At 49.4% G+C, this 27,376-nt stretch overlaps 1 protein-coding gene across 1 annotated transcript in view; it reads left to right on the top strand.

The window, feature by feature from the left end:
- Positions 1–626: 626 nt before the first annotated feature.
- KCNN3 (potassium calcium-activated channel subfamily N member 3) overlaps positions 627–27,376 on the top strand; it is a 100,509-nt gene continuing 73,759 nt past the window's right edge. The window contains exons 1-2 of the mRNA XM_079958045.1: positions 627–1,537; positions 21,363–21,458. Of these exons, the coding sequence (XP_079814171.1) occupies positions 746–1,537; positions 21,363–21,458 (888 nt within the window). The 5' untranslated portion in view covers positions 627–745. The remainder of the gene's footprint in view (positions 1,538–21,362; positions 21,459–27,376) is intronic.

Here is a 27,376-nt window from a genome sequence, read left to right as displayed (position 1 = left end):
TCCACCTGGAGCAGGAACCGGCAAGCCACTCCAGTATCCCTGCCAAGAAAACTCCATGGACAAAGACAACAGGCAGATAGACAGACAGACTGGTATAAATCAGACCAGGGAAGGGATGGAGAGAGCGAAGACAGACACACGCCGGCGGGTGAAAATCCCACCGGCAAAGCTTCGCAGCGGATGGGCATGCAAAGCTTCACCTGTTGATCTCCCCACCTGCCTCACACCCCGCACCTCGGTGCCGCGGACTCCTGCCTGGACTCGCGTGTCCGATGGATCAGCCTCGCGCGGCGATCCCGAGAGAGCCAAAAGCGCAGCCCAGCCGTCCGCCCAGTCGAGGGCAAAGGCGCGGCGGACTCCAATTCCCGTGGTGCCGCGGGGCGCGCACAGGCGCACTGGCCGCCGGTGCCTTTGGGGAGGGGGCGGCGGGCGGGGGAGGGGGTGATGTCAGCCCGGCGGCTGCTCCCGGGCAGCCAATGAGCGGCCTCCGACGGCAGGTGGGCTTGGCTGGCGGCGCGCGCGAGAGGCAGCGCTGGCTGGCTGGCCATTCAAGCCCCGCTCGCGGCTCGGCTGCAGCAGCTGGCGCCGGCAGCTCCGGGCCGTCGCTTCTCCGCCGCCGCCGCCGCCGCCGCCTCGCCACCCCGCCCCGCCCCGCAGGCTGGGCATCCGAGGGGGCCGCTTGGATGCCCCTGCCCTGGGGGAGGCAGCGCGCTGAGCCCGGGCAGGGGCAAGCCAGGGCCGGGAGATGGAGCCGTCGGGGCCCTTCCACGACTCCGGCGTGGGCGATCTGGACGCCGACGAGTCGCGCCCGCCTTGCCCGCCCTCGGGGGACGAGCCGCGCCCGTCCGCCGCGCCCCCCAGCTTGGCTCCAGCGGCGGCGGCGACGACGGCGGCGGCGGCGGGTCCCCTGCGGGCTCCTCCCCCGGTGGCCGCCCTCCGCCCTTCCTCCCGCCAAGGGAGCCAGCCCAATGTAAGCGGCGAGCACTGGGCGGCCCCGGGCCACTCGCCCAGCTCCAGCGGCGGCGGCGGCGGCGCGGGCACGGGCGGCAAGCACCGGCAGGCCAGCCCGCTGGCGCACCGGCGGGACAGCAACCCCTTCACCGAGATCGCCATGAGCTCGTGCAAGTACAGCGGCGGAGTCATGAAGCCGCTCAGCCGCCTCAGCGCCTCCCGTCGGAACCTGCTGGACGCCGAGGCCGCCGCCGAAGCGCAGCCGCTGCAACTTCTGGGCGCCGGGGCTCACCCGCCGGAGATCGTCATCTCCCGGGAGGACAACCACTCCCCGCAAGGGCTGCACCCCAACACGGCCGGGCTGTCGGGGACCGGAGGTGCCCCCCACAAGCACCCGCCCGTCGGGGGGCCCTCCTTCGCCAAAGCGCCCAAGCGCAAGAACCAGAACATCGGCTACCGCCTGGGCCACCGGCGCGCCCTCTTCGAGAAGCGCAAAAGGCTCAGCGATTACGCGCTCATCTTCGGCATGTTCGGCATCGTCGTGATGGTCATCGAGACGGAGCTGTCGTGGGGCTTGTACTCCAAGGTAGGCGCGGCTCCCCCCGCCCCCCCCCGGAGCCTCGGAAGGCGTGTGTGTGGTTTTATTTGGGGGGCGGATGTCCTGGAAGGCGCCTTCCAACCTCTCCAAAAAGCGCGCACCGGCGCTCTCCAAACCAAGAAGGCAATTTCTGAATCGCGACGCGTGACTTTGTTGGGGAGGGAGGGGGGAAGGAAAAAGGGGAGCCACGTCTAAAAATTGGTGAGGGTACCTTGCATCGTTTTGGGGGGGTGGGAGGTGGCGTTAACATATCTCAGTCGTAAAGAGGGTGGGATGGAAAGCTGCTCCCCCCCCCACCCGCCAACAGCAACCGAAGTTGCGCGCATGAATGTGCTCCCCATGGTAACGTTAGCGCCAATTGAAGTTTGCCTGGGTTTTCCCCTCCCTCCATTCACAGTTGCGGTTGATTCTTTTTTGGGGGCGGGGTGGCGGAAGGGATGGCATGCTTAGGTGAGAGGGAAGACTCTGGTGGCTCCTCCCGCCCAAATTGCTCCCTTACCTCCCCAGAAAGAAGGCTTGATGGACCCCCCCACCCCCTTCTCCAGTAAGAAAGGGATACAGGTGGTATTGGGGGGGGGGAGGCGGTGAATAGAGAAAGAGAGAGAAGGGCGGGGTCACAGTGCTTTCCCCCCTGCTGTGTAATCCAAACCGTGCCTATTCGGAATTAAATCCCATTAAACCCGGCGGGGTTTACTCGCATGTAAATGGGATCGGGCATGCAGCCTGGAGTGCATTTTCCCACCTAGCCAGCTTCCATCTCTGATCGCTATTGGAAGATGCTTGGGGGTGGGGAGCAGGAAAAAAATGATCAGTGGGTTTCTGCTCACAGTATTCTTATTTTTCACCCCCCCCCCACTTGACTCTTTGGCTTGCACACCCTACTGCCGCCTCCATAGGAGAATATTCCAGGATTGGGGGTGGGCATTGGTTGTAGTACATCATAGCGGAAAGGTGATGGGTTGCATTTTGAGAGCTCCCCCACCCCCTGATTTAGAGCCAAAATTGTCCTCCATGTTCCCCCTCTTTCTTCAATCGGGGTTTTCCATGGGGTAATCCGGCTGTTGATTTCTGTAGGGAGCTACTGGGGGTTGCAGCTGCTTTTCAGCTTGCAGTCGTGTGATTTTTGACTAGAGTGTGTGTGTGAGAGAGAGAGGGGAAGATGATGGACAGGAAACCCCTTAATCATTTGAGACAGGAGGCACCCCCTTTCTGGGCCCTGATGCTGCTGGGTTCGTGGGCCCCCCCCTTCTGAATCTGAAATGCACAGTGGTTCTTCTTCCCTCCTCCCTTGTGCTGCTGCTGTAGCTCAGTGGCATAGCATCGGCTTTTGCATCAGAAGGTACCTGGTTTGATCCCCAGTGACATCTCCAGGTAGGGAGGTCCCCTTCTTGCAACCCTGGAATGCTGCTGCCAGCCTGTGTAGACAATATTGAGATCAGTGGTCTGAACTCAGGCAGCTCCCCATGTTCCCTTTTTGCTGGCCCTTTTCAATAAAAAAAAGGCACCTAAGAAAAGCCTGGCTGGATCCGGCCAAAGGCCATCTAACATGTTGCTCTCAGTAGGGCACACCTTTTCCTCCACTAGATTTATGCCGGAATTAAAGGGCTTTGGGGATGAAATAACTCCTCAAACCCTTGTTTAGAGGTCCCTCTAACCTGACATTTGAGCTTCATGGGTACCAGAACTGTGGGGGGCAGAATTAAGGGTGTTGCTCTGGTTCGGTATCTGCTGAGAGCTTTTATTTCTTCGGAGCTGCCTTCCCTTGGGGGCTGTTTGCTCCCTATCTGAGCCCAGTTAGCCTTGCGCTGTCCTGTGGCATGGAGTTCCAGAGGTTAACTCTGTGCTGAAAAATTCCCCTGTTTCAGCTCATTGATTGTGGAGATGGGGAAACTCAAAGCACTCTGTATGTTGCTGGACTTCCGATGGACTGGTCATGAGCGATGGGAGCTGGAATTCCGCCACAGGTTCTCCATCCGTTGTTAAAGGAGTGGTGCTGGAGGAACGAATGTTTAGACAATCCTTGGTTGCGTGGACAGCTAGATACTGCTACCAACAATTGACATAATATTAAAACGTATTTATTTATCGTTAAATTTCGTTTACAAATAATTTCCCAGCGGGCATCCCAATGCCTTTTGCAATATCGTGAAAGCATATATCAAACAGCTGCATGTGTTTAAAAACACTTAAAATATTAGCGTATTTTAAAGACAATCTTAATTTTATATATAACACCCATCTTAAAACAGAACAATCGCTCCTATATCATATAGATACAAGTGAGCTTAGCATGTCAGACTCAGACCTGGGAGAGCTGGGTTCGAATTCACACCCAGCTGTGAAGCTTAGTAGGTGACCTTGGGCCAATCACTTACTCTCAGCCTAGCCTACCTCCCGGGGTTGTTGTGAAGATAAAATGGGGTGGAGGGGAACAACGTAAGCTGCCTTGAGCTCCTTGGGAGGAAAGGTGGGATACAGATGTAATTCATAATAATAATAATAAATTATAGTATCATTTGTGCATATGATCCTTTGGGAGGGCGGGTTCTGTTCTGAATCCTCGCTGCCAATTAATGTCATTGGGTCATTCCCCAAATTTCAATATTAGGAGGAAAAGGCAATCGCTTTTTCTACCCATCTCCTTGACACCACTCCCATTTCATAAGTTCCTGTTATGCACACACACATCCCAAATCACTCACCTTATTTTCCTTTTTTTAAAAAAATAAATTATATTTATTAAAATTTCAGTAAAAAAAAGGTTACAAAATTGATGAAAACAAAAACAAAAAATACAAATTACAGAAAAAATAAAAACAATTAAAAGTAAATCCCTCTTTCTATATCTTAGAGTTCATTTACTTATTTTCATGACTTCCTCAAACCTCCCTTTTTTGTATTCCAGTTCAGATAGTTAATTCAGCAAATCCTTACCCTCTTTGTTTTATCTTATTTCTTAATCGATTTTTACATATTCCTGTTTAACCTTATTACTAAAACCGCTTCGTTTCATTCCGACGTCATTTTAACATTCAATAATTTTCTCACTCACCTTATTTTCCAACCTGAGGATGAGGAATCCAGTGGCCCTTTCCAATATTGCTGCCTTCTGACTCCCATCTCAACAGGCCAGTGCTGGCTGGGGATGATTGGAGTTGTAGTCCAACAACATCTGGAGAGTGACAGATGTTACCAGCCCTGTTTTATGCCACATTTGAACCGTACATTTCAAGCACCACAATACCACTCTAACCAGTCATGGCTTCCCTCCCTCCTCCCACAAGACTTATGGGAACTGCAGTTTGTTAAAGGGGCTGAGGGTTGTTAGGAAAACCCCGGTTCCCTTCGCAGAGCTACAATTCCCACTTCCCTGTTAAGAGGCATTGATTGTTAAACCACTCCTTAGGGAGGAAGAGCAGCCTACAAATGATACATATAAAAAACAGACAGCTGGACAAAACTGGGAAGCAAGATGTGGTGGTGGAGCATTCCTTGATGTTCGCTCCCCTCTAAGGAGCCTGGTATGGAGAGATAGACTGCCACCGGACATGGAAGTTCATATTTAGGCAAAGGTAAAGGGACCCCTGACCATTAGGTCCAGTCGTGACCGACTCTGGGGTTGCGGCGCTCATCTCGCTTTATTGGCCGAGGGAGCCGGCGTACAGCTTCTGGGTCATGTGGCCAGCATGACTAAGCCGCTTCTGGCGAACTAGAGCAGCGCACAGAAACGCTGTTTACCTTCCCGCCGGAGAGGTACCTATTTATCTACTTGCACTTTGATGTGCTTTCGAACTGCTAGGTTGGCAGGAGCAGGGACCGAGCAACGGGAGCTCACCCCGTCTTGGGGATTCGAACTGTCGACCTTCTGATTGGCAAGTCCTAGGCTCTGTGGTTTAACCTGTAGGGCCACCCGCTCACAGGTGGATTGATTTTGCCCCCTGAACTAGCTTGTTTGGAAAAATTGTTCCATACGCCACAGTAGTGGCATAGAGAATTTTAGGCTTGGGGGTTCAAGCCTCTCTAACTCCCTCCCTCCCTAGGCTACCTCCCCAGCCATTCTGTTTAAAGACTCTTCTTCGTATCCTCCATGGATGTTTCTGTGTGGCTGGAATGCATTCTTGAACTCTGATAATGCATCTTGTTTTCCTTGGAGGAAAATGTCATGGAAATGTAGAATCGTCACTTTGGAAGGGACCCTCAGAGTCATCTCGTCCAACTCTCTGCAGTGCAGGAATCTCAGCTAAATGTAGAAACTAGCCAAAAGTACGGAAGTGAAAATGGGCATCTGTTGCCCCGCCCACTTTGTCCTCTGGCCCCGCCGACACCTGGCATGTGGCCCCCAGCAGGCAGTGTGGCCCTCAGACTGAAAAAGTTCCCCTCTTCTCCTCCCATCGCTGAGCATGTCCTGTCTCCCTCTGTTTTGCCCCTGCCCCCATTTGTGTGTTTGGCACTGTAAGCTCCATGGAGGCTGAGACCTAACTTCCCCTCTAGGAATCTCCCTCCGGGGACGTCTGTGCTGCTGCTTTTCTTTTCACAATGACACTCTGCAGCATTTCAAGGTGCCTTTCCTTCTGGAGGGCAGAAAGTGCCTGCGGTGCTTTAGCTGGAGAGCATCTGACCAGCAGGGGTGAATGGCAGGACTTGAGCTATATGAGTGCACAGGGGGCTGGGGAGGCTGCAACTCTCCAGGTCTTGTTGGACTCCAACTCCCAGCAAGCCTAGCAGCGGCCATGGCCATGGCAAGGAATCATGGGAGCTGTAGTCCAGCCAATAATCTGTAGGACTAAAGGCTCTCCCATCCGTGACCCAGGTGAAAATTTTAATTTTAGTTTTTTAATTTTAATTTTGCTGCTTCTTCCTGGCCTCTTGCTAAACACAGATAATGGTGGGGGGGGGGCGTCATGTCCCCACGGGGGCCTCTTTTCTTGCTTTGTAAGGGAAGGGGCTGAAATTGTATGTGTTTTTAGGCGTAATAATACAAATCTTTATTTATACCCCGCCCTTCCCAGTTCAGAAAACCGGGCTCAGGGCAGCTAACAACAAATTTAAAACACTTAATTGATGCGACAAAAAACAGCATAAAATACAGTATAAAACGTGAATAACAATAAATTCAGAATTCAAAAATCAATTTAGGGGTGAAATCCATCCAATAAACATTAGATGATCACCAGGGCTAGCTGGCTAAATTAGTTCTATTTGGGCCAGCGAGGAGACCTGGGGAGAATTAGCTGCGGGATCCCAGAGCGGGTAATCTTCATAAAAAAAGGAGGGGGAGGGAAGGAAGGGGAATAAAAGACCAGGCTAAGTTCAAGCTGAAAGCCAGGCAGAATAGCTCTGTCTTACAGGCCCTGCGAAAGGAAGTTAAATCCTGCAGGGCCCTGGTCTCATGGGACAGAGCATTCCACCAGTTCGGAGCCATCACTGAGAAGGCCCTGGCCCTGGTAGAGGATAGTCTGACTTCCTTAGGGAATGTCCTAGATCCTATTCATTCCGAATTTCATTTCGATCCCCCTCCCCATTGCCCTTCCATCAAGAGTCTGGGGCAGACAAGGGGAAGGTGCGCTTTAAGATTCTGACACCCGAGGAACATGCATTTACGGCTATTGCGACCCCTTTGTGCCACGGGACTTTAAATCTCAGATTCAGAGAGGAATCATAGTAATGTAGAATTGCAAGGGGGCACCAGGGTCATCTAGTCCAACCCCCTGTAATGCAGGAGGCTTTTGCCGAATGTGGGACTCAAACCCACGACCTTGAGATAAAGAGTCTCCTGCTCTACTGACTGAGCTGTCCAGCACCTAGGAGCTTGCAAACTCTTTGGAGCTGAACTCAGTACTGGGGGAACTGAGAGCGGTGTGGCAGTTAGAGCGCTATACTCGGACTGGTAGAGATGTGGGTTCAAATCCCCACCCAGCCGATTATGTTCATGGGGGACAGGAATCTTGCTCCAATAATAATCTCTTGGCCTAACCTACCTTGCAAGGTTGTTGTAGCGTAAGGGGGTGGAGGGAGTGGGGTGGGCGTGGCAGAGCGGAAGGCGGGCAGCCCAGCAGTGGGTGGAGCCAGAGCCAATGGGAGGCTGAGCCGTCCCCTGATTGGTTGTAGTTAAAAGGGCAGGTAGGTGGGGTTGGCTGAGGACAGACTGAGGCTGCCAGAATGAATCTTTCTCAACCTTGGGCTAATTGCTCTTTCTTGCCTACCCCGCAGGGCGGTTGTTGTGTGGCAAGAAAATCTGGCAGTTGCTCTCTCTGCACATAACCTTCCCTTGCAGAGATACAGCGCTGGGGGAAGCAAGAGCACCACCACCTCTGAGCTCTTTTGAGGAAGAGGTGGCGAGAAAATGCAAGGAATAAAACAAGCAAATAGACCTTCCTGGCTGGGTGGGTGTGAGACGGTTTGTCAGCTGGGAAAGTGCGGCTGCTGTGCACATGCGCAGGAGGCATTCTCCTCCATTAATTCATCTGCTTGTTCCTGTACTGCATCCTAGCCCAGGGAGAGAGCAAGCACACCGCGTCAGACTTGCAAAGTTGTGGGTGGGATTGGGAATCTTAAGGGTGAGCATGTGTCCACCGGGACCTCTCTGTCTGGCTCTCCACGCCACACCCCTCGCTGGTTCTGCATTGCACCCCGATTATTTCCCCCAGGCTGGATTCCCGATTGTGGCTGCCTCAATTCCCCGCCCCTTCCTTAAGCGCTCTGCCTCGATGCCCTGTCTGCATTATGGCTATAACAACAGTCATACTGAGGAGTAGTAGTTTGGGTTTGATATCCCGCTTTATCACTACCCTAAGGAGTCTCAAAGCGGCTAACATTCTCCTTTTCCTTCCTCCCCCACAACAAACACTCTGTGAGGTGAGTGGGGCTGAGAGACTTCAGAGAAGTGTGACTGGCCCAAGGTCACCCAGCAGCTGCATGTGGAGGAGCGGGGAATCGAACCCGGTTCACCAGATTACGAGTCCACCGCTCTGAACCACTACACCACACTGGCTCTATACTGCCTTGCAGGGTTGTTGTGAGGATTCTGTGGAGTGATGCATAAATGAGGGTTAGGGAAAACTGTGACCCCCCCCACACACACATTGATTGCATTCATATCCCACCATTTTCTCCAAGGAGATCAGGACAGTGTACATAACTCTCTTCATCTCCACAACAACCCTGTGAGGTAGGTTAGACTGAGAGGGAGCGACTGGCCCAAGGTCACCCCATGATCTTCTTGGTCAGGTGGGGATTTGAACCTTGGTCACCCAGGCTCTAGTCCAACACTCGAACCACCACACTACTATGGTAGATACTGCAGGTCTCATAATCCCTGAACATTGACCATTCTGGCTGGGGGCTGATGGGAGCTGGAGTCCAGGAGACATCACTGCACCCTTCTGTGAGTGCATTTAACATGTGGTCCCTGATTGGTTGGGACATGTGTTTAGGAAGCCATTGAGGCCTTCCAGGTGTTGCTGGACTTCAGCTCCCATCATCCCTGACCATTGGCCATGCTGATGGGAGCTGGAGTCCAGGAGACATCACTGCACCCTTCTGTGAGTGCATTTAATATGTGGTCCCTGATTGGTTGGGGCATGTGTTTAGGATGCCGCTGAAGCCCTCCAGGTGTTGCTGGACTCCAACTCCCATCATCCCTGACCATTGGCCATGCTGATGGGAGCTGGAGTCCAGGAGACATCACTGCACCCTTCTGCAAGTGCATTTAATATGTGGTCCCTGATTGGTTGGGACATGTGTTTAAGACGCCGCCGAAGCCCTCCAGGTGTTGCTGGACTACAGCACCCATCACCCCATGTGCTATCTGGGGGCTGCTGGGAGCTGGAGTCCAGCCGCCTCCCCCGAGGGCACTGGGTCCCCCCCCCCAATCCCTGGGCTGAATGCTAAGATATTCTCCCTTGCCCTGATTGCTTCTGATTTCGACACCACCTTCCCCGCTCTCCTGCCAGGCTCGCCTGGGTACCTGCGTGTCTGCATTTAGAAGGCTGGAGGAAGGAGTGAAGTTCTCTGTGGGGAAGGGAACGTTGGCATGGGAACTCTTTCCAGGGCCTGAGAAGCCTGGCGGGGAGGCAGGGCTGCTCTTTGGGGACTTGCCAAGGAAAATCACACACCCTCACACTCTTCTCCCCACCACCACCCGGAAAAAAAAAAACCACACAAAACAAAACCCCACGAAGAATGTGTGTGACGCTGGCACTTTGCCACCCCTGGGGTTGGTGTGATCCGTAGTCTGCCCCTTGTTGCAACACAATAGCAGGTCCCAAGGTTAGGCTGGGGGAAGCGTTTTTGCTTTCTTCTCATGCCAGTTGGTAGCTAAATATATCTCTTGCCTTCTCTCTCTCTCTCTCTCTCTCCCCCCCCCAATCTTGATTCTGCATTCACTCTTTTCCCAGCTCTGAGGAAGAGCAGCACTTGATATCTTTTTTAAAAATATATATATTAAGGAGGTGATGGAGATCAAGGCAGCTAAGCAGTGTGAGCTCCCAGCCCCAAATCCCTGATTCTTTGTGAGTTGAGCTACTTTGTGCGGGGGAATCTGCGCATCCTCAGGGGCACCCTTGTTTTAGCCAGATCCTTACCTTCTTATTTTGCTTTTTTTTCAAACCAACCCCCCCCCCCCCAGTTGAATTTTAATAGCAGCTTCCAGGAAAGGGAAAGGAAAGGAAAATAAAAGGAACTAGAAAGATTAAGTTGTCAGAGTTCCAGGGTCTGGAAACCAAGCCTTATGAGGAGCGGTTGAAGGAGCTGGGCATGTTTAGCCTGGAAAAGAGGAGATTGAGAGAAGATAGGACAGCCATCTTCAAATATCTCAAGGGCTGTCACATGGAAGATGGAACTCCTGCTCTGGAGCGTACGACCTGAACAAATGGTTCCAGGTTACAAGAAAGGAGATTTCGACTGAACATCCCTTAGGAGACTGTGCATCTTTGCATTAGCTGAGATTCCTGCATTTCAGGGGGTTGGACTAGATGACCCTTGGGGTCCCTTCCAACTCGACAATTGTATGGTTCTGTGATTTACTGAGTTGACCATTCCCTTCGTTACTTAGAAAAACATTAGTGCATTTTTGTTTCATTTTTATCAACATATTTGTTAATCTTTAAAAACTTCGTACAGAGGAAACAATGGAAAAAACACAGGATGAATAATAATAATAATAATAATAATAATAATAATAATAATAATAATTTATTATTTATACCCCGCCCATCTGGCTGGGCTTCCCCAGCCACTCTGGGCGGCTTCCAAAAAAATATTAAAATACTATAATACATCAAATATTAAAAACTTCCCTAAACAGGGCTGTCTATAGGGCTGAAAATAGACCCATAAATGTATCTGCTTGCTTGTTTAGATGCTCAAGTTTGTCACCTGAATCAAAGCTACTACAGTGGTACCTCAGGTTAAGAACTTCATTCGTTCTGGAGGTCTGTTCTGAACCTGAAACTGTTCTTAATCTGAGGTACCACTTTAGCTAATGTGACCTCCTCTGCCGCCTCCACCACACAATTTCTGTTCTCATCCTGAAGCAAAGTTCTTAACCTGAGGTACTATTTCTGGGTTAGTGAACTCTATAACCTGAAGCGTATGTAACCCAGGGTACCACTGTACATACCAGATTTTATCAATTTGTCCTGCCACTGTTGGAGGGTTACTTTCCTTGGGCCCTGCAGGCTCTCTCTGTGAGGTTCTGGATATTCAAAATGAAATTGCAGAGATGCAACAGTCAGAGCTTGGTTTCCTCCTTCCCTCTCCCAAACTGACTTTTATTCTCTCTCCCCTGCTGATGTGTAAATAAATCTTGCCAGCCCAAGGTCTGGTTGGAGCGTAGCTGTTGTGCCTGTTATGAGTTTGAGCTGAAATCTAGGAACTGTGAAATTTTTAGGAGGGATGATGGGTCAAGTGAGATCCTGGAAGGAAAAACAAGCACTCCTGAAAGCTGTCATCCTCACTTTGTTTTTTTTTACCTGGGAGTAAATCCCATTGGACACAGTGCGGCTTCCTTCTAAGTAGACTGAGGACTGCACGGTTAATCTTGTTTGTTCAGTGAGAGAGGCCGTAGGCACAGTGTGAAATTTCTCAGATGAATCCAATAGAGCTTAAAGATCACCATAGAATCATAAAATTGTGGAGTTGGAAGGAACCCCAAGAGTCATCTAGTCTAACCCCCTCTCAGTCTCCTCTTTTCCAAGCTAAACGTACCCAGCTCCTTCAACCGTTCCTCATAAGGCTTGGTTTCTAGACCCTAGATCATCTTTTTCTTAAAAAAAAATATTTATTATTTTCCATACAGAAATATAACAAAAGAAAAGATTGACAATAATAAAGAAAAAAGAATAACACAGAAAAAAGAAAGAGAAAAAAGAATATAAAACATAAAATACAACAAATCTTCACTACACTAACACTTAATTAATTAGAATCCATCTTCATAAACATATTATTTGACTTCCTTAAATCTCTTCCATCTGAATTTCTTAGTAATTATTGTATAGCAGTTTCCAAAATCATTATTTCATAAACCATATCACAGTCATAATCATATTTCGACCCTAGATCATCTTGGTCGCCCTTCTCTGCGCACGTTCCAGCTTGTCATCGAGGCCACATTCACAACATACATCATAGCTTCTCCCAAAGAATTCTGGGAGTTGTAGTTTGTCAAGGGTGCTGAGAGTTGTTAGGAGGTTCCCCCCATTCCCCTCTCAGAACTACAGTTCCCAGAGTGGTTTAACAATCGATTCTTCTTCCCAGGGAACTCTGGGAATTGTAACAAAAATAAGAACACATTATTGTTATTTTGGGTGTGACTAGTGCTATACAGAGTCCAAGAGGACAGGGCCCTGCCCCTGTGAGCTTACAGTCTTACAGATTTGACCACAGGTGAAACAATAGAAGAAGACTGGAGGCCTAAGTAAACAAGGAAGTGGTATGCAATGGTTAAGCTCAGTTAACAGGCACATTTTGAATTTTGAGAGAGCACTGAGGGCGCCTGTCACAAAAAAGCTGCTTATAGGGGAATGGGCACGGCCTAACGCAAAATGGCTGCAGCATGACACAAAATTAGAGAGACAGCCACCCCATGCAACTGTATTCTTACCACAGGAAATCAGTTTTTTCCTGCTGATCCTGATTGTGGCGATTACACAATATTGATTTTTTTTACACACACAAACTGATGCTGTTGGTGTCTAATAGTAACAGGGAGCAGCATTCCACAGTAGCAGAAAAAAATATGCAAGGTGGCCACAGTCACTCTCATTTTGCAGAAATCGCTTAGGATGTCCCTGCACATTTCTTCGTATTTATTAAGGGTGCTGAGAGTTGTTGGGGTCTCATATTCCCCCTCACAGAGCTGCAATTCCCAGAGTGGTTTAACAATCGATCCCTCTTCACAGGGAACGGTGGGAATTGTAGCTCTGTGAAGGGAACGTAGGCCTCCTCTGAAGAACTCTCAGCACCTTTAACGAACAACACTTCCCAGAATCCTTTGGGGGGAAGCCATGACTGTGATACCATAGTGCAGGCATAGGCAAACTCGGCCCTCCAGATGTTTTGGGACCATAGTTGTCAACTTTCCCCTTTTCTTGCGAGGAATCCTATTCGGAATAAGGGAATTTTCCTTTTTTAAAAAAAAGGGAAACGTTGACAGCTATGTTTAGAACTACAACTCCAATCATCCCTGACCACTGGTCCTGTTAGCGAGGGATGATGGGAGTAGTAGTTCCAAAACATCTGGAGGGCCGGGTTTGCTTATGACTGCCATAGTGCTTTAAACAAGGGTGTGAATATGGCTTAACAGAGGCAATTTCAAGTACAGTGATACCTCAGGTTACATACGCTTCAGGTTACAGACTCCGCTAACCCAGAAATAGTGCTTCAGGTTAAGAACTTTGCTTCAGGATAAGAACAGAAATTGGGCTCCGGCGGCGCGGCGGCAGCAGGAGGCCCCATTAGCTAAAGAGGTGCTGCAGGCTAAGAACAGTTTCAGGCTAAGAACAGACCTCTGGAATGAATTAAGTACTTAACCCGAGGTACCACTGTACAGGACCCGGCCAAACAGCTGTGGTGGTAATAATGGTCACATATACACCATCCATCTAAAGCACTGAGTGCTGTAACCAGTCATGGCTTCCCCCAAAGAATTATGGGAACTGTAGTTTGTTAAGGGTGCTAAGAGTTAGGAGACCTCCTCTCCTTCCCCTCGCAGTGCTACAGTTCCCAGAGCGGTTTAAGGAACAGTCCCTTCTCCTCTGGGAATTATAGCTCCGTGAGGGGAAGGTGGAGTCTTCTAACCACCCTTAACATATGTCGTCTCCCAGAATCCTTTGCAGGGGAAGCCATGACTGTTCAAAGTGGTATGATGCTGGTTCACATGCAGACTGCAGATGGGACCAATCTCTTTCTGTCATTACCCACTGCCAGCCAGACCAGGGCAGAGGAGGTGGGGGGCAGCGTCCACAGTTGAGGGGACAGCTTGGCAGCTTTCTCCTCTCGATTCCATGCTGTTTGGCTCAAAGTAGAGGGTGGCACGCCGCTCCCCTTGCTTCCCGCTTTTTGCGGTGGAGCTGGAGATTCCTGGGAGCTATAAATAATGCTCCGCAACCGCGCCTCTCCCCACCCCAAAAGCCCCAGTTCCTTCCCCCTGCCCTTCCCCGGCCAATCCTATTGTGTTGAGGAAATTGGAGCTGAGTTGGCAAGGGGCACCCTTTGCGTGGGCGGCTGGGGAAGAGGGGAACTAACAGCTGTGAGCAGAGGCGGGCAGAGAATTCCCTTCCACCAGGGCTGGGCTCGAGTGGCGCCTTGCCAGCAGTGCCCCTGCAGGGATGCCAATCAGCTTGCCTTTATCCTTAGAAATCTGCATGTTGCAGTCGTCGTCTTCTTTGAAATGGGCAACATTTTGTGCCGAAACCTTTGCCAGTTCCTCCCTCTCGCTGCTCTGCTTCGAGCCCCCATGGTCTCCCAACTGGGGTATGCCTTTTTATTTTGTGGGGCGGGAGGAACAGAGTTTTTCTTTTTGGAGGGGGGCTGAATGCAGAGGAGCGGCTTCAAGCTGTTTATTTATTGCATGCATATCCCACCTTTTCCTGTACAGAGCTCAAGGTGGCTTGCATGGCTCTCCCCCTCCTCTGTTAATCCCCACAACAACCCTGTGAGGTAGGATAGGACAAGAAGCCATGACCCCAGTGAGCTTCATGGCCGAGTGGGGATTTGAACCCTGGTCTCCCAGGTCGTCGTCCGACACCCTAACCACTGCACCACACTGCCTGTTATTACATTTCTATCCCACCTTCCTACAGGGACCTCCAGGCGGCATACATGGTTCTCTCTCCCTCTCCATTTTAAACTCACAACAACCCTGGAAGGTTGGATAGGCTGAGAGATTATGGCTACAGTGGTACCTCGGGTTAAGTACTTAATTCGTTCCGGAGGTCCGTACTTAACCTGAAACTGTTCTTAACCTGAAGCACCACTTTAGCTAATGGGGCCTCCTGCTGCCGCCGCACTGCCGGAGCCCGATTTCTGTTCTTATCCTGAAGCAAAGTTCTTAACCTGAAGCACTATTTCTGGCTTAGTGGAGTGTGTAACCTGAAGCATATGTAACCTGAAGTGTATGTAACCCGAGGTACCACTGTATTTTATTGCCTTAGAATCCTTAGGACCCTTGGGGCCCCAGTCAGTGTGGCCAATGTCCAGGGAATTATGGGAATTGTAGTCCATCAACATTTAAAGTAACCCAGGTGAAAATAGATTTCATGCAAAAAAAAAAAACACACCCCCAAACCCCCCTAGTTACATGCAAGTAGTTGCATTTTCATGGGGTTGTTATCTTCCTCTTGCTTGAGTGAAAGTTCTGAAATTAGACATAAAAGAAAAACGGGGAGGGGGTCTGAGGATGTTTCCCTCACATCCTCAGACCCAAGGTGTGGAATAATGGCAAGAGGAGAGACTAGTTCTCCCCAACAGCCTTGTGAGGTTGGCCCAAGTTATGGCGACCAGCCCAAGCTGACCTTGTGAGCTTTGTGGCTGAGTGTGGATTTGACTGCATCTCTTTTCCACCCTAGACTGACACTCTTGAACCACTATGCCACATGGTTAGAGCACTGGGGTAGGATTTGGGAGACACCATTTCGAATCTCAGCCCATCCGCGAATCTCGCTTCATGAGTAAGGCCCTTGGCTTGAGTTGAATGGATGTGGCTAGACTCCCAGCTCCTATGGCCAATGGTCTAATTGCTCATGTTTAGTTGATTTGATCCAGGTAGCGTTTAACAAAGAGAGTATCTAAAATTTTCCGGTCTCTCTCTCGTCTCTCTCATCTTCAAATACATAACGCAGCAAGGCCAAACTATTAAGAGAGATCGCTCCATCCCAATTTCTGTGCTTCTTCCTTGCCCGTTCTCTGCCAGTGAGTCCAAATCTATTCCAGGCTAACATAATAAAAAAAATGAAACCTTTCCCTGATTTCTCTGGCCGGAGGATTTTTCCTCAGACCTTGCGATCCAGCATAGCTACGTGTATGACACCCCTGTTTAACAAGGGGATGGAGCAACATCGGGGCTTTCAGTGTTCGAAACTAGCCAGGCACTGGGCGCATTTTGCACCTGGCTTTTGACCACTTGAGACCAAGTGAAGATGCCGGGCGCCTGGCATCTCTGCCTAGGGATTATTGGATCTGGACTGTTCTCACATACTAACACTCCTGATCATGTAGAATTCTATCAGTTATATTTTATCTGCACAATCGGAATGAATTTCTGGAAACAAAATGCTTTTTCTGTGCAGCCTGAGCGTGAGCAGTCACCATTAAGAAAAAGGGGTCGGAATAGGCCAATATATATGTGGACTGTCCCTGGATCAAACAACTTTTCTTCTTTTAGTTCTCAAAGCTCTTAACCTAGCTCAGGGTTGACATCTGAACTAGCCAGATGCTTAGCTGAGAATCAATCACAGTCAGTCATTCATCTGAAAAATAAGGCTTTAGAGCCGTTTTGCCCCAAAATGGCAACTAGATGTTATATTTTGGCGACTGCAGCCTTGGTTTTAAGGAGCCGTTTGGTGCCTAGCTTACATATCTGAGTTCCTAACATTGGCAGGCTTTATGGGTTAGAGCAGGGGTCAGCAAACTTTTTCAGCAGGGGGCCGGGCCACTGTCCCTCAGACCTTGTGGGGGGCCGGACTATACAGTGGTACCTCGGGTTAAGTACTTAATTCGTTCCGGAGGTCCGTTCTTAACCTGAAACTGTTCTTAACCTGAAGCACCACTTTAGCTAATGGGGCCTCCTGCTGCTGCCGCGCCGCTGGAACACGATTTCTGTTCTTATCCTGAAGCAAAGTTCTTAACCTGAGGTACTATTTCTGAGTTAGCGGAGTCTGTAACCTGAAGCGTATGTAACCTGAAGCATATGTAACCCGAGGTACCACTGTATTTTGAAAAAAGAAGAACAAATTCATGTGCCCCACAAATAACCCAGAGATGCATTTTAAATAAAAGGACACATTCTACTCACGTAAAAACATGCTGATTCCCGGACCATCCACGGGCCAGATTTAGACAGTGACTGGGTCGGATCTGGCCCCCGGGCCTTAGTTTGCCTACCCATGGATTAGAGAAAAGGAGAAATGTTGGAGGTGTGGATAGGGGAGTTTCAGGAAGGTTCAGGGCAGGTGAAAGGAACTACTCTGCACATGGTTAAAATTTGGAATTGGCTCTGAGAAGAGTGAAGGCCACCAACTTGGATGGCTTTAAAAGAGGATTGGACAAAATCATGGTGGGCACGGCTGTGTTCTGCCTCCACTGTTGGAAGCGCTAATGTGCACCTGAATACAAGTGTCTGGGAATAGCAGATGTGGGGAGTTGCTGTTGCGCTCAGGCCGTAGCTGTCAACTTACAGATTTGAAAATAAGAGACCAGCAACCTCGAAAATAAGGGATCAGCAGCCAAAATAAGGGATTTTCCGAGCACAGGTATGTTCAACTTCTGAGCCCCTCCGAGCCAAAGGCAGAAAGCCCAGCCAGCAGCCACACAAAGCCTCAAGCGGTGGTTCCCACAGCGCAGCAACCCGGCAAAGGGGATGCAGCAAGGAAAACCACCGTCACCTCTTCGCTGGGAAGCGCTGAGCAAAGGCCAGTCCCCAGGCAACGCGGCCGATTTGATCGGGACAAGGCATGCAAGCTCCACCCCCCAGTCCTTCTTAGACTCCTTATTGGGTGAGCAACGCAGCCAAGCAACACAGTTGGAGTCTCCCTCCTCCCTGGCCGGCAGGGAGGGAGGGAGAGGAGCTGCTTCCTTTGAAACCTGGGAAATTTAAGGGACATCATCAGTAAGGGACAGCAGCGGGACACGGCGCTGGGATAAGGGACTTTCCCGCCAAATAAGGGACGGTTGACAGCTATGGCTCAGGCCTTGCTTGCAGCCCCCCCCCCCCGGCATGTTTGGCCAGCCACTGTGAGAACAGGAGGCTAGACCTGGTGGGCTGTTGGCCTGACCCAGCAGGCTGCTGTTATGTTCAGTGGGGATTGGCTATGTTCTGGATTGCAGCCTGTGGATTTTGGGAGGAAAGCATTTTTGGGATGGCAGGTGCGTGTGGGGTAACCGCCGCCATTTGCTCTTTCCCCCAGCGATTCGCAAGTGGCTAATTTCAGGTCGCTTCGATCCATCCAGAGACACTAATTGGGTTTTGCGCTAGGCTGGGATGAGAAATATCTAAAGCCTCGAGAGGGTCAGGGCAAGAGTGTGTGCTCCTTGCGGATGGTACTAAGCATAATGAGGCTTTAATGCCTTTTTTGGTAAATGAAGGGGCTCTTTCCAACGGAGGGCTAACTTCTCTGTTCCTCAACGAGGGAGAGAGAAATCGATGGACAGTAATGGAGAGGATCAGAAGGAAATCGTTCTGAGAAATAACTTTGGGTTCTCCGCTGCCTGGAGGGCCTCTCCTTTAAGCTCTCCTAGAAATTGCCAACAGTCCTTTGCTCTGCGGGGCTCCTGTGCCTTTTTAACAGCTGCAAAAATCCAGCAGGGATGTTTTACCTCTCCCCATTGTCAGCCCTGTTGAATTTCTGCAGGAGGAAAGGAGATAACACAGGTTCACCACCCCCTTTCTAAGATCCCCACCGTTAAGTTGTGGGTGAACATATCAGACAACACAGCGATTCTTCAGACAGCTCTTGTTTATTCACAGGCCAGAACAGAACTGAACTGAAGGGTTCAGCCAGCCTGCTTATATAGAGCTCCACTACAACGCAACAGTAACCACTTTCTGTAACTATCCAATCACTGAACGTCACTTTCAATCCCTTATTTGCATATGTGGACCTGAGTGAAAACTATCTACAGTATCCCCCTGCTGGCCCAGGGTGAGAACTTCAGTACATAACACCCACCGCTGCCCAGTGGGTTGGGAAACAGCTGAATAAGCAATAAAGAGGGGGTTTGGACTGGGTGTCCATCAATATGCAGATGATACCCAGCTCTACCTCTCTTTCAAATCAGAACCAGTGAAGGCGGTGAAGGTCCTGTGTGAGTGCCTGGAGGCGGCTGGAGGATGGATGGCGGCGAATGGATTGAGGTTGAATCCTGACAAGACAGAAGTACTGCTTTTGGGGGACAGGGGGCGGGCTGGTGTGGAGGACTCCCTGGTCCTGAATGGGGTAACTGTGCCCCTGAAGGACCAGGTGCGCAGCCTGGGAGTCATTTTGGACTCACAGCTGTCCATGGAGGTGCAGGTCAATTCTGTATCCAGGGCAGCTGTCTACCAGCTCCACCTGGTACGCAGGCTGAGACCCTACCTGCCCACGGACTGTCTCACCAGAGTGGTGCATGCTCTGGTTATCTCCCGCTTGGACTACTGCAATGCGCTCTACATGGGGCTACCTTTGAAGGTGACTCGGAAACTACAGCTAATCCAGAATGCGGCAGCTAGACTGGTGACTGGGGGCGGCCGCCAAGACGACATAACACCGGTCTTGAAAGACCTACATTGGCTCCCAGTATGTTTCCGAGCACAATTCAAAGTGCTGGTGTTGACCTTTATGGCCTCGGCCCAGTATAAATAGTCCAGATGGGATGAAGGAGCGTCTCCACCCCCATCGTTCTGCCCAGACGCTGAGGTCCAGTGCCGAGGGCCTTCTGGCGGTTTCCTCATTGCAAAGTTACAGGGAACCAGGCAGAGGGGCTTTTCGGTAGTGGCGCCCGCCCTGTGGAACGCCCTCCCATCAGATGTCAAAGCGATAAACAACTACCTGACATTCAGAAGACATCTTAAGGCAGCCCTGTTCAGGGAAGTTTTTAATGTGTGACATATTAGTGTATTTTTGATCTCTGAGGAAGCCGCCCAGAGTGGCTAGGGAAACCCAAGCCAGATGGGTGGGTACAAATAATAAATTATTATTATTATTATTATTATTATTATTATTATTATTATTATTATGGGGTGGGGTGCATTGTGAACTCCGCTTTCTTAGTCACACCCGCTGCCAACATGAGGACCCTGCAGGGTTTTGCTCTGAGCAGATGAGGCCCCCCACTTAGCAGATCCCTTCTGTACCCAGCTCTCAACTCTTTTCCCCTTTGACAGGGAGCTGCTTTTCGATGAATAAAAATAATAAACAAGGTGCCCCTGAGCACATGCCGAGTGCAGCCCTCATAAATGCATCTCATGGCAAGTAGAACAGCAGCAGCAGCGAAATGCTGCTAGATGCTTATTCTGCTTTTGCCTCCTGAAAAAGAATAAATCTTTATTTCTTTTTTCTGTAAAATGAAAGAAGCCGGAGGGAGTAAGGGCAAGGAGGACGGAATACAACAGCCAATACAAGCACGGTGGAGAAATGGAAAGGACACAGTTATTACCCAAGTAATATCCTAAACTAATGAGTGTGTGTGCACAGGAAAGTGTACTGGGGCCACCGAGGAAGCAATTACCATTAAAAAACAAAAATCAGTGAGGGATGTGTGCTCAGTAAATGAGGGCATGAATGAAAATGGTGATTATTTTCGTTCCAAGCTTTATTTTGCCCTCCAGAAACAGCAAGCACTGCACCCCTTGCAGAAGCAACTGATGGAACAAAATGCTTGTTAAGAAATCAAAATGCCTTTGCACTTCTTTGTGGCTTATTCTTTTTTTTTTTTTTTTTTTTGGAGGGGGGAGACAAGGAGACACGACTGGATCACTTTTATTTGACCTTAAAGCACCCAAGGATGGGGAAACGCCTGCTGCTGTTTCAAAATCATTCAAAATCATCTCCCCAGCTCAAGCTGACCTTAGTTGCTGAGAAATGAGGCTGCAATCCTCACCTGACTTACTGGGGAGTAAACCCCATTGAATTCAGTAGGACTCCCTTCGGAGTAGATGTGGTTAGGACTCTGGTGAAAGTTAATAAATAGTCCAGATGGGATGAAGGAGCGTCTCCACCCCCATCATTCAGCCTGGACACTGAGGTCCAGCTCTGAGGGTCTTCTGCTGGTTCCCTCACAGCGAGAAGTGAGATTACAGGGCCTTCTCAGTGGTGGCGCCTTTCGTCTAGCGGGTTTTCCGGTCTTGCGAGGCGTTCGTCTTGCGGGGCACCACTGTACTGCTTTATATGTATGGTGCTGACAGCTGCCTCAGTTATGTTGATTTCAGTGAATGTACCATGAGTAGGACTACTATAGGTGGCAACCCTGCTATTATTGCTATTATCCATCACCCTAAAAATACCCTGCTGCTTCAAGCCCCCCTGAGAAAGGGAGAAGGGCCTGCTCTGCAGGGTTATTGTGTGTGTGTTGCTTTGAACTTTACAGCTAACCTCTCCCTTCCTTCTCGGTTTGACAGGGCTCCATGTTCTCACTGGCGCTCAAATGCCTTATAAGCCTTTCCACCATCATATTGCTGGGACTCATCATTGCCTATCACACCCGAGAAGTTCAGGTAATGCCCCTGCGGTCCTACGAGTTGATGTTACATTGATTTCTCTATTATTATTATTATTATTATTATTATTATTATTATTATTATTATCATCTAGTATTACCAATTGCTTAAAGTTAAACTTGCAGCCTTTCTCAACCTGTGGGTCCCCAGATGTTGTTGAACTACAACTCCCATCACCCCTAGCTAGCAAGGCCAGAGCTCAGGGATGATGGGAGTTGTAGTTCAACAATATCTGGGGACCCACAGGTTGAGAACCGCTGAAAGGTTTCAGCAGAACAGCAGTCTTCTCTGGCTGGCAGTGCCTGGTGGGATTTGTAGTCCAAAAACAACTGGAGGGCTCCCGGGTTGGTGATGACATTTGTGTATTTATTTATTTATATACTGTTTTTTTAGCCTAAAGGGACCCCGAACGCAAGGAATGACATATTAAAACGAAATACACACACAGCAGGGTGTGATAAAAGTCGCATAAATCAGTCAGCAAAATCACATTGGCCGGGGCACCCGCAGAGAGCTTTCCCTAGCTAGAGAACAAATGGGTGCTGCCGCCAGCTCTTGTTAAGGACTAGAAACCCCGAATAGACTTTTGAAATGCCAAACAAGTCTATTAACATCTCTTCTTTATGCTTCGATGAAGAGTTTCATTCTCGCTTTTCTGTACGCCACCTTTTTGGAATCCCTTTTTGAGGAACGGCAGCTGAAAGATTTGAAGCTGCAGGGTGGCTTCTAGGGGTAGTCTGTGAATAGTGACCATATTGGTGAATATTCTGGTTGGGGCGGATGAGAGTTGGGGACAGCAACATTAGGAGGGCCACTGCCCCCCCTTGCTTTAAATGAAGAGTTTTGTGGGTGCAGCTTGAAGGAACCCCAAGTCATAGAAGGAGGGGGACTGGAATGAGGCCTGACAACTCCCAACATGGACCAGCCCGGAGGGGCAATTATTATTTATTAAATCTATATATGGCCCTATACCCACAGGTCTCAGGGCGGACAATAAGTGTGGGGAGGGGATTAGGTTTGTCTTTGGGGTTTAGGCATTGCTGTGCAGCTCCTCCTCTCAGCCCATTGACACCATCCTCCCGGTCTCTCCCTCAAATTTTGGGGTTTCCTTAAAGCAGGGGTCAGCAACCTTTTTCAGCTGTGTGCCAGTCCACTGTCCCTCAGACCATGTGACAGAGGTAAAGGTAAAGGGACCCCTGACCGTTAGGTCCAGTTGTGGCTGACTCTGTGGGGTTGTGGCGCTCATCTCGCTTTACTGGCCGAGGGAGCCAGCGTACAGCTTCCGGGTCATGTGGCCAGCATGACTAAGCTGCTTCTGTTGAACCAGAGCAGCGCACGGAAACACCATTTACTTTCCCGCTGGAGCAGTACCTATTTATTTACTTGCACTTTGACGTGCTTTCGAACTGCTAGGTTGGCAGAAGCAGAGACCGAGCAACAGGAGCTCACCCCGTCGCGGGGATTCGAACTGCTGACCTTCTGATCAGCAAGCCCTAGGCTCTGTGGTTTAGACCACAGCGTCACCCACGTCCCTGACCATGTGGTAGGCAGGACTATATTTTTTGGGGGGGAGGGGAAATGAACGAATTCCTATGCCCCACAAATAACCCAGGGATGCATTTTAAAGAAAAGCACACATTCTACTGATGTAAAAACTCACTGATTCCATGGGCCAGATTGAGAAGGTGAATGGGCCGCATCCGGCCCCCAGGCCTTAGGTTGCCTACCCCTGCTTTAGAGAGCTGATTTTCGCATCTGTTCTAGTAAAAAAATATGTGTGAATGTGTTGGGGGAGGGAGCTTCCCCTTTCTCCCCTTCCCCAAAATGCTTTGTGATCAGTAGGAAATGTTCCATGGACCCAAATGGCTTGAGAGTCCATCCTTTTTTTTTGGGGGGGGGGCGCAGCCCAATGGGTGACAACTAGGCCTCCTCCTTGCCACTGTCTGGCTGTGGGTTGCCAAGGTTACCAGAGCAATTGACATGGCTTCCTGGCATTTTTGTTTTTGCTGATTGCATGTTCTCCTGCCCCCTTCCAGCAGGCTTGAATCGGGTGCTCACAATCAGGCTCGGGGTTTATTTCGGTTTTTTTGGTGGGGTGGTGGTATGGGCACTAAACTAAACCCACAACCTTTCATTGCCAGGCATTTCCTCCTCCTCCTCCTCCTCCTCCTCCTCCTCCTCCTCCTCCTCCTTTTAAAAAAAAATGTTAGACCCCACATGTGTGGATTAGGTCTTGCCTCTGAACATGTGCAGAGTGCCTCTCAAACGGTGCAAAGTGGATGAGAGGCATGGAAGTGAGTGTCCAACGGTGCAAAGTGGATGAGAGGCATGGAAGTGAGTGTCCAACTTCAGCATGTGGTATACCTGACGCTTTTATGTATATACAAAGATAATTGGGTGGAAGAGGGGATTTTATTATTAATTATTAGATTTCTTGCCTGCCCTTCACTGTTAGTGAGGCGATGCCACAGTTTCAGATGGGCTTGTTGACAGCACTGATCAGCGAGCCCCTCTTTGAAAGAAACATTCAGGAGCTCTCTTGAACCTTCCCAATGCTCCTTTGGAACGGTGCCTTCTATTTTATTTTTTGCAGAAAACAGTCTCACAGGCCAAATTAGGAGCCGTGTTGGGCTTAGTAAGATCTGTAGGCCGGACGTTCCCTACCCCTTTCCTAGTCCAGCCACGACTCGACTCTGGCTCCTTTACACTCTCCCCCCTCAGCTGCCAATATTTAAAAGCAATGAAAGAGGAGCTGGGGAACAATTTACACTGTTTTTCTTTCTTTCTGTATTCTGCTTGGCCTTGGCTTAGAAAACCCACCCCATTCCCCTCTGCAAACGAGTATACCCAGTGGTTCCCTCTGAAATCCACCCTTGCCGGGGTCACCCTGACCCCATTGCTCATCATCTCCTTCCCCACAGATTTTATTAGCTCTGCAGCGTGCCAGGAAAGCGATGGGAGAAGGAATTACTCCTTCAGCTGTGTGTGTTTTCCTTGCTTGTTAAACGGGAACCGCTGCCAGATGGAACTGACTCTCTGTCTGAAGCATTCATGGGGGTCTTTGGGTCCAGGCTAGGTGTTTGTTGTGTGCAGCCAACTCCCATTTTTGGAGTCACACTCCCCATCGCAACCCCCATCTCACAGAGACTTACCCTAATGCGAATCACAATTATTTATGTGCATTTCAATGTTATTTTGTTGATTTATTGCAGGCATAGGCAAATTTGGCCCTCCAGATATTTTGAGACTACAATTCCCATCACCCCTGACCACTGGTCCTGTTAGCTAGGGATGATGGGAGTTGTAGTCCCAAAACATCTGGAGGGCCGAGTTTGCCTATGCCTGATTTTTAGCATTTATACAGCACCCTTTAGCCAAAAAGGCACTCCAAAAGGGGTGAGGTTTTGCCCCTGCACCTCCAGATATCAAGCACAAAGTTGGGGGTGATCTCCAGAAACCCCACCCCACCCCTTTCCCCAGCTCTCGGCCTGGGGCTAGGGAGGTAGTTTTGGTGGACTGATCCTCCAATGGAACTGTGTCTCTGAACCACTGCAAGTGGATCCCAAGCAACTGAGGAAATCGGCTGCATTGTGATGTCACGGTAAACTGTGGTTTGTCATTTTGGTGTTGAACCTAGCTTCTACTGGGCTTGTGCGTGCCCCACCCCCACCCCTTTTCACCTCCATTTTTGAACAGTTTTAACCACAGTTTAGGGTGTGGGTGCAATCTTAACTGTGGTTTGTTTGAAACAAGCTGACTTTGTAAACTGTGGTTTGAAGTTGGCTTGTTTCAGACAAACCACAGTTTTTTTCAGCTTTTGGGTGACAAGACACACTGTAGTTAATCAAAACTGGAAGAGGAAACCTTGAAACTTTTCCTGGTCAGGCCAGCAGTGAGAAGAGTAAGAGCCCAGGGTGGAAACTGGACTTGCTCCCATTTTGATAAAACCATGGTTTATTGTGATGTCCAAAGGCAACAGCCTTTCTTACAGCTCCAAGGCTGGAAGGAGAGGGAGGGCTCATCATGCCCTCCAACAGAATTGTGGCCCGCTGTTTCTGTACTTATGCAACTGCTTCATGGCAGGTAGGCATTCAACAGATGTAGCAACTCAGAATGCTGCTGCTCTATACCAAGAGAAGCTTCAGATTTTGAGTTTCTCCCCTTCAGACACTAAAAATAAATTGTGTTTGAGAGATTTGTTTGTGATGAGCCTGCACACTTGCCTACGTCTTTCGGGCTTCTCGGAGTTAATGATATTTTGTCCGCTGAACTCCTTTTTGCTGTTGTCATTGCTGAGTTTTCTGTGTGCTTGTCTCGCTGATTGTTTTATTTTTAGAATGCATTTTTACATAAGCCAACAAATCTGGGAAAGGTAGCATATAACATTTTAAATAAATTAAGCACACCCACCCAACCCAAATTTGTATATCTAGTAAAAGCTCCCTTGATAAATAAATAGATCCAAATTTGCATGTGCCCATTGGCATACATTATTTTACTTCTCTCGGGGCTCTCGCTTCTGAAATTTCAACTTTCGGCCCATGTATTTTTAAAACACCTATCTTGAGGTCCTTTTAAGAAATAAAGAAAGAAATTGGATATTTCCAGATGTGGAGTTACTCATCTGGTATAAAGCCTGCATTTTGCAATTATGGGGTCTCCAGAACCATCAAATATTATTATTATTATTATTATTATTATTATTATTATTATTATTATTATAAACAACAACAATAATATCTATACGCCGCTCATCTGGCTGGGCTTCCCCAGCCACTCTGGGTGGCTTTCAACAAAATATTAAAATACAGTAATGCATCAAACATTAAAAGCTTCCCTAAACATCTCTAAGATCTGGGATTTCAGTCTAATCTGGGACCAGCCCACCCATAAGGCAGAGGGAGGCAACTGGAAGCAGGATCCGCAGGGACAACAGATTCTGATGCCTATCTTTCTTCTCCTCCTCGTTCCTGCCGTAGATCTTCCCTCGCCCCCTTCTTTCCTGGTGCCATTTTGGAGTCTGTCTTGGGATGGCACTGGGTTCTCCCGTTGGCGGTTTCCCGTCTCGTTCCTCCCAGCATTCCTCTGCTTCCAACCATGACAGTGGCTGTGTTCTGCTTGCATGGCCGGAGGCAGCAATGATTCTGAATGAATACCAGTTGCTCTTGTGCCCTTCTAAACCTGTTTTTCCAATAAGGGCATGCTGGCTGCCTCTCCTGTTTCAGTGCCGCCACCAGCTCTCCCTCGGGGCTAGTCTGACGCCTGTTAACGGATTGCAGCTCTCTTTAGAGGGACGTGCTCTGTTTGGGAGTGTGCTGTCCGCTCCCCTTGTCGGTGGGGGGGAATTGGGGGCACATTTGTCCATTGTCAGGCAGCTGTCAGCGGTCCTAAAGACCTAATGGAGAAGTGGAAGGCTGTAGGGGTGGGAGTGCAGAGTTAACCCTCGACGTTATGGACTGGCTGGATGCAGAGGAGAGGTGGGATGCTCCAGCTGGGGAACCCCCAAAGGAAGAAGACTTAGAGCTTGGGGATGGGTGGTGGGACTGTTAAGTTGTGGGCGAACATATCAGACGACACAGCGATTCTTCAAACAGCTCTTGTTTATTCACAGGCCAGAACAGAACTAAACTGAGGAGCTCAGTCAGCCTGCTTATATAGAGCTCCAGTACAACGTAACTGTTGCAACTTTCTTAAACTATCCAATCACTGAACGTCACTTTCGATCCTTCATTTGCATACAAACTATCCAATCACTGAACGTCACTTTTGATCCTTCATTTGCATAACTATCTACAGTATCCCCCTGCTGGCCCAGGGTGAGAACTTCAGTACATAACAGGGACGACGATAGGTGGTCAGAGGGAGAAGACAGGGAGGAGGTGTTGCCTGAAGCTGAAGAGGTAACAGGGTTTAGT

This window comes from Podarcis cretensis (assembly GCF_951804945.1).
Source record: "Podarcis cretensis genome assembly, chromosome: 16".
In the NCBI taxonomy this organism is placed as follows: Eukaryota; Metazoa; Chordata; class Lepidosauria; order Squamata; family Lacertidae; genus Podarcis; species Podarcis cretensis.
This window is presented reverse-complemented; position numbering and strand designations above follow the sequence as displayed.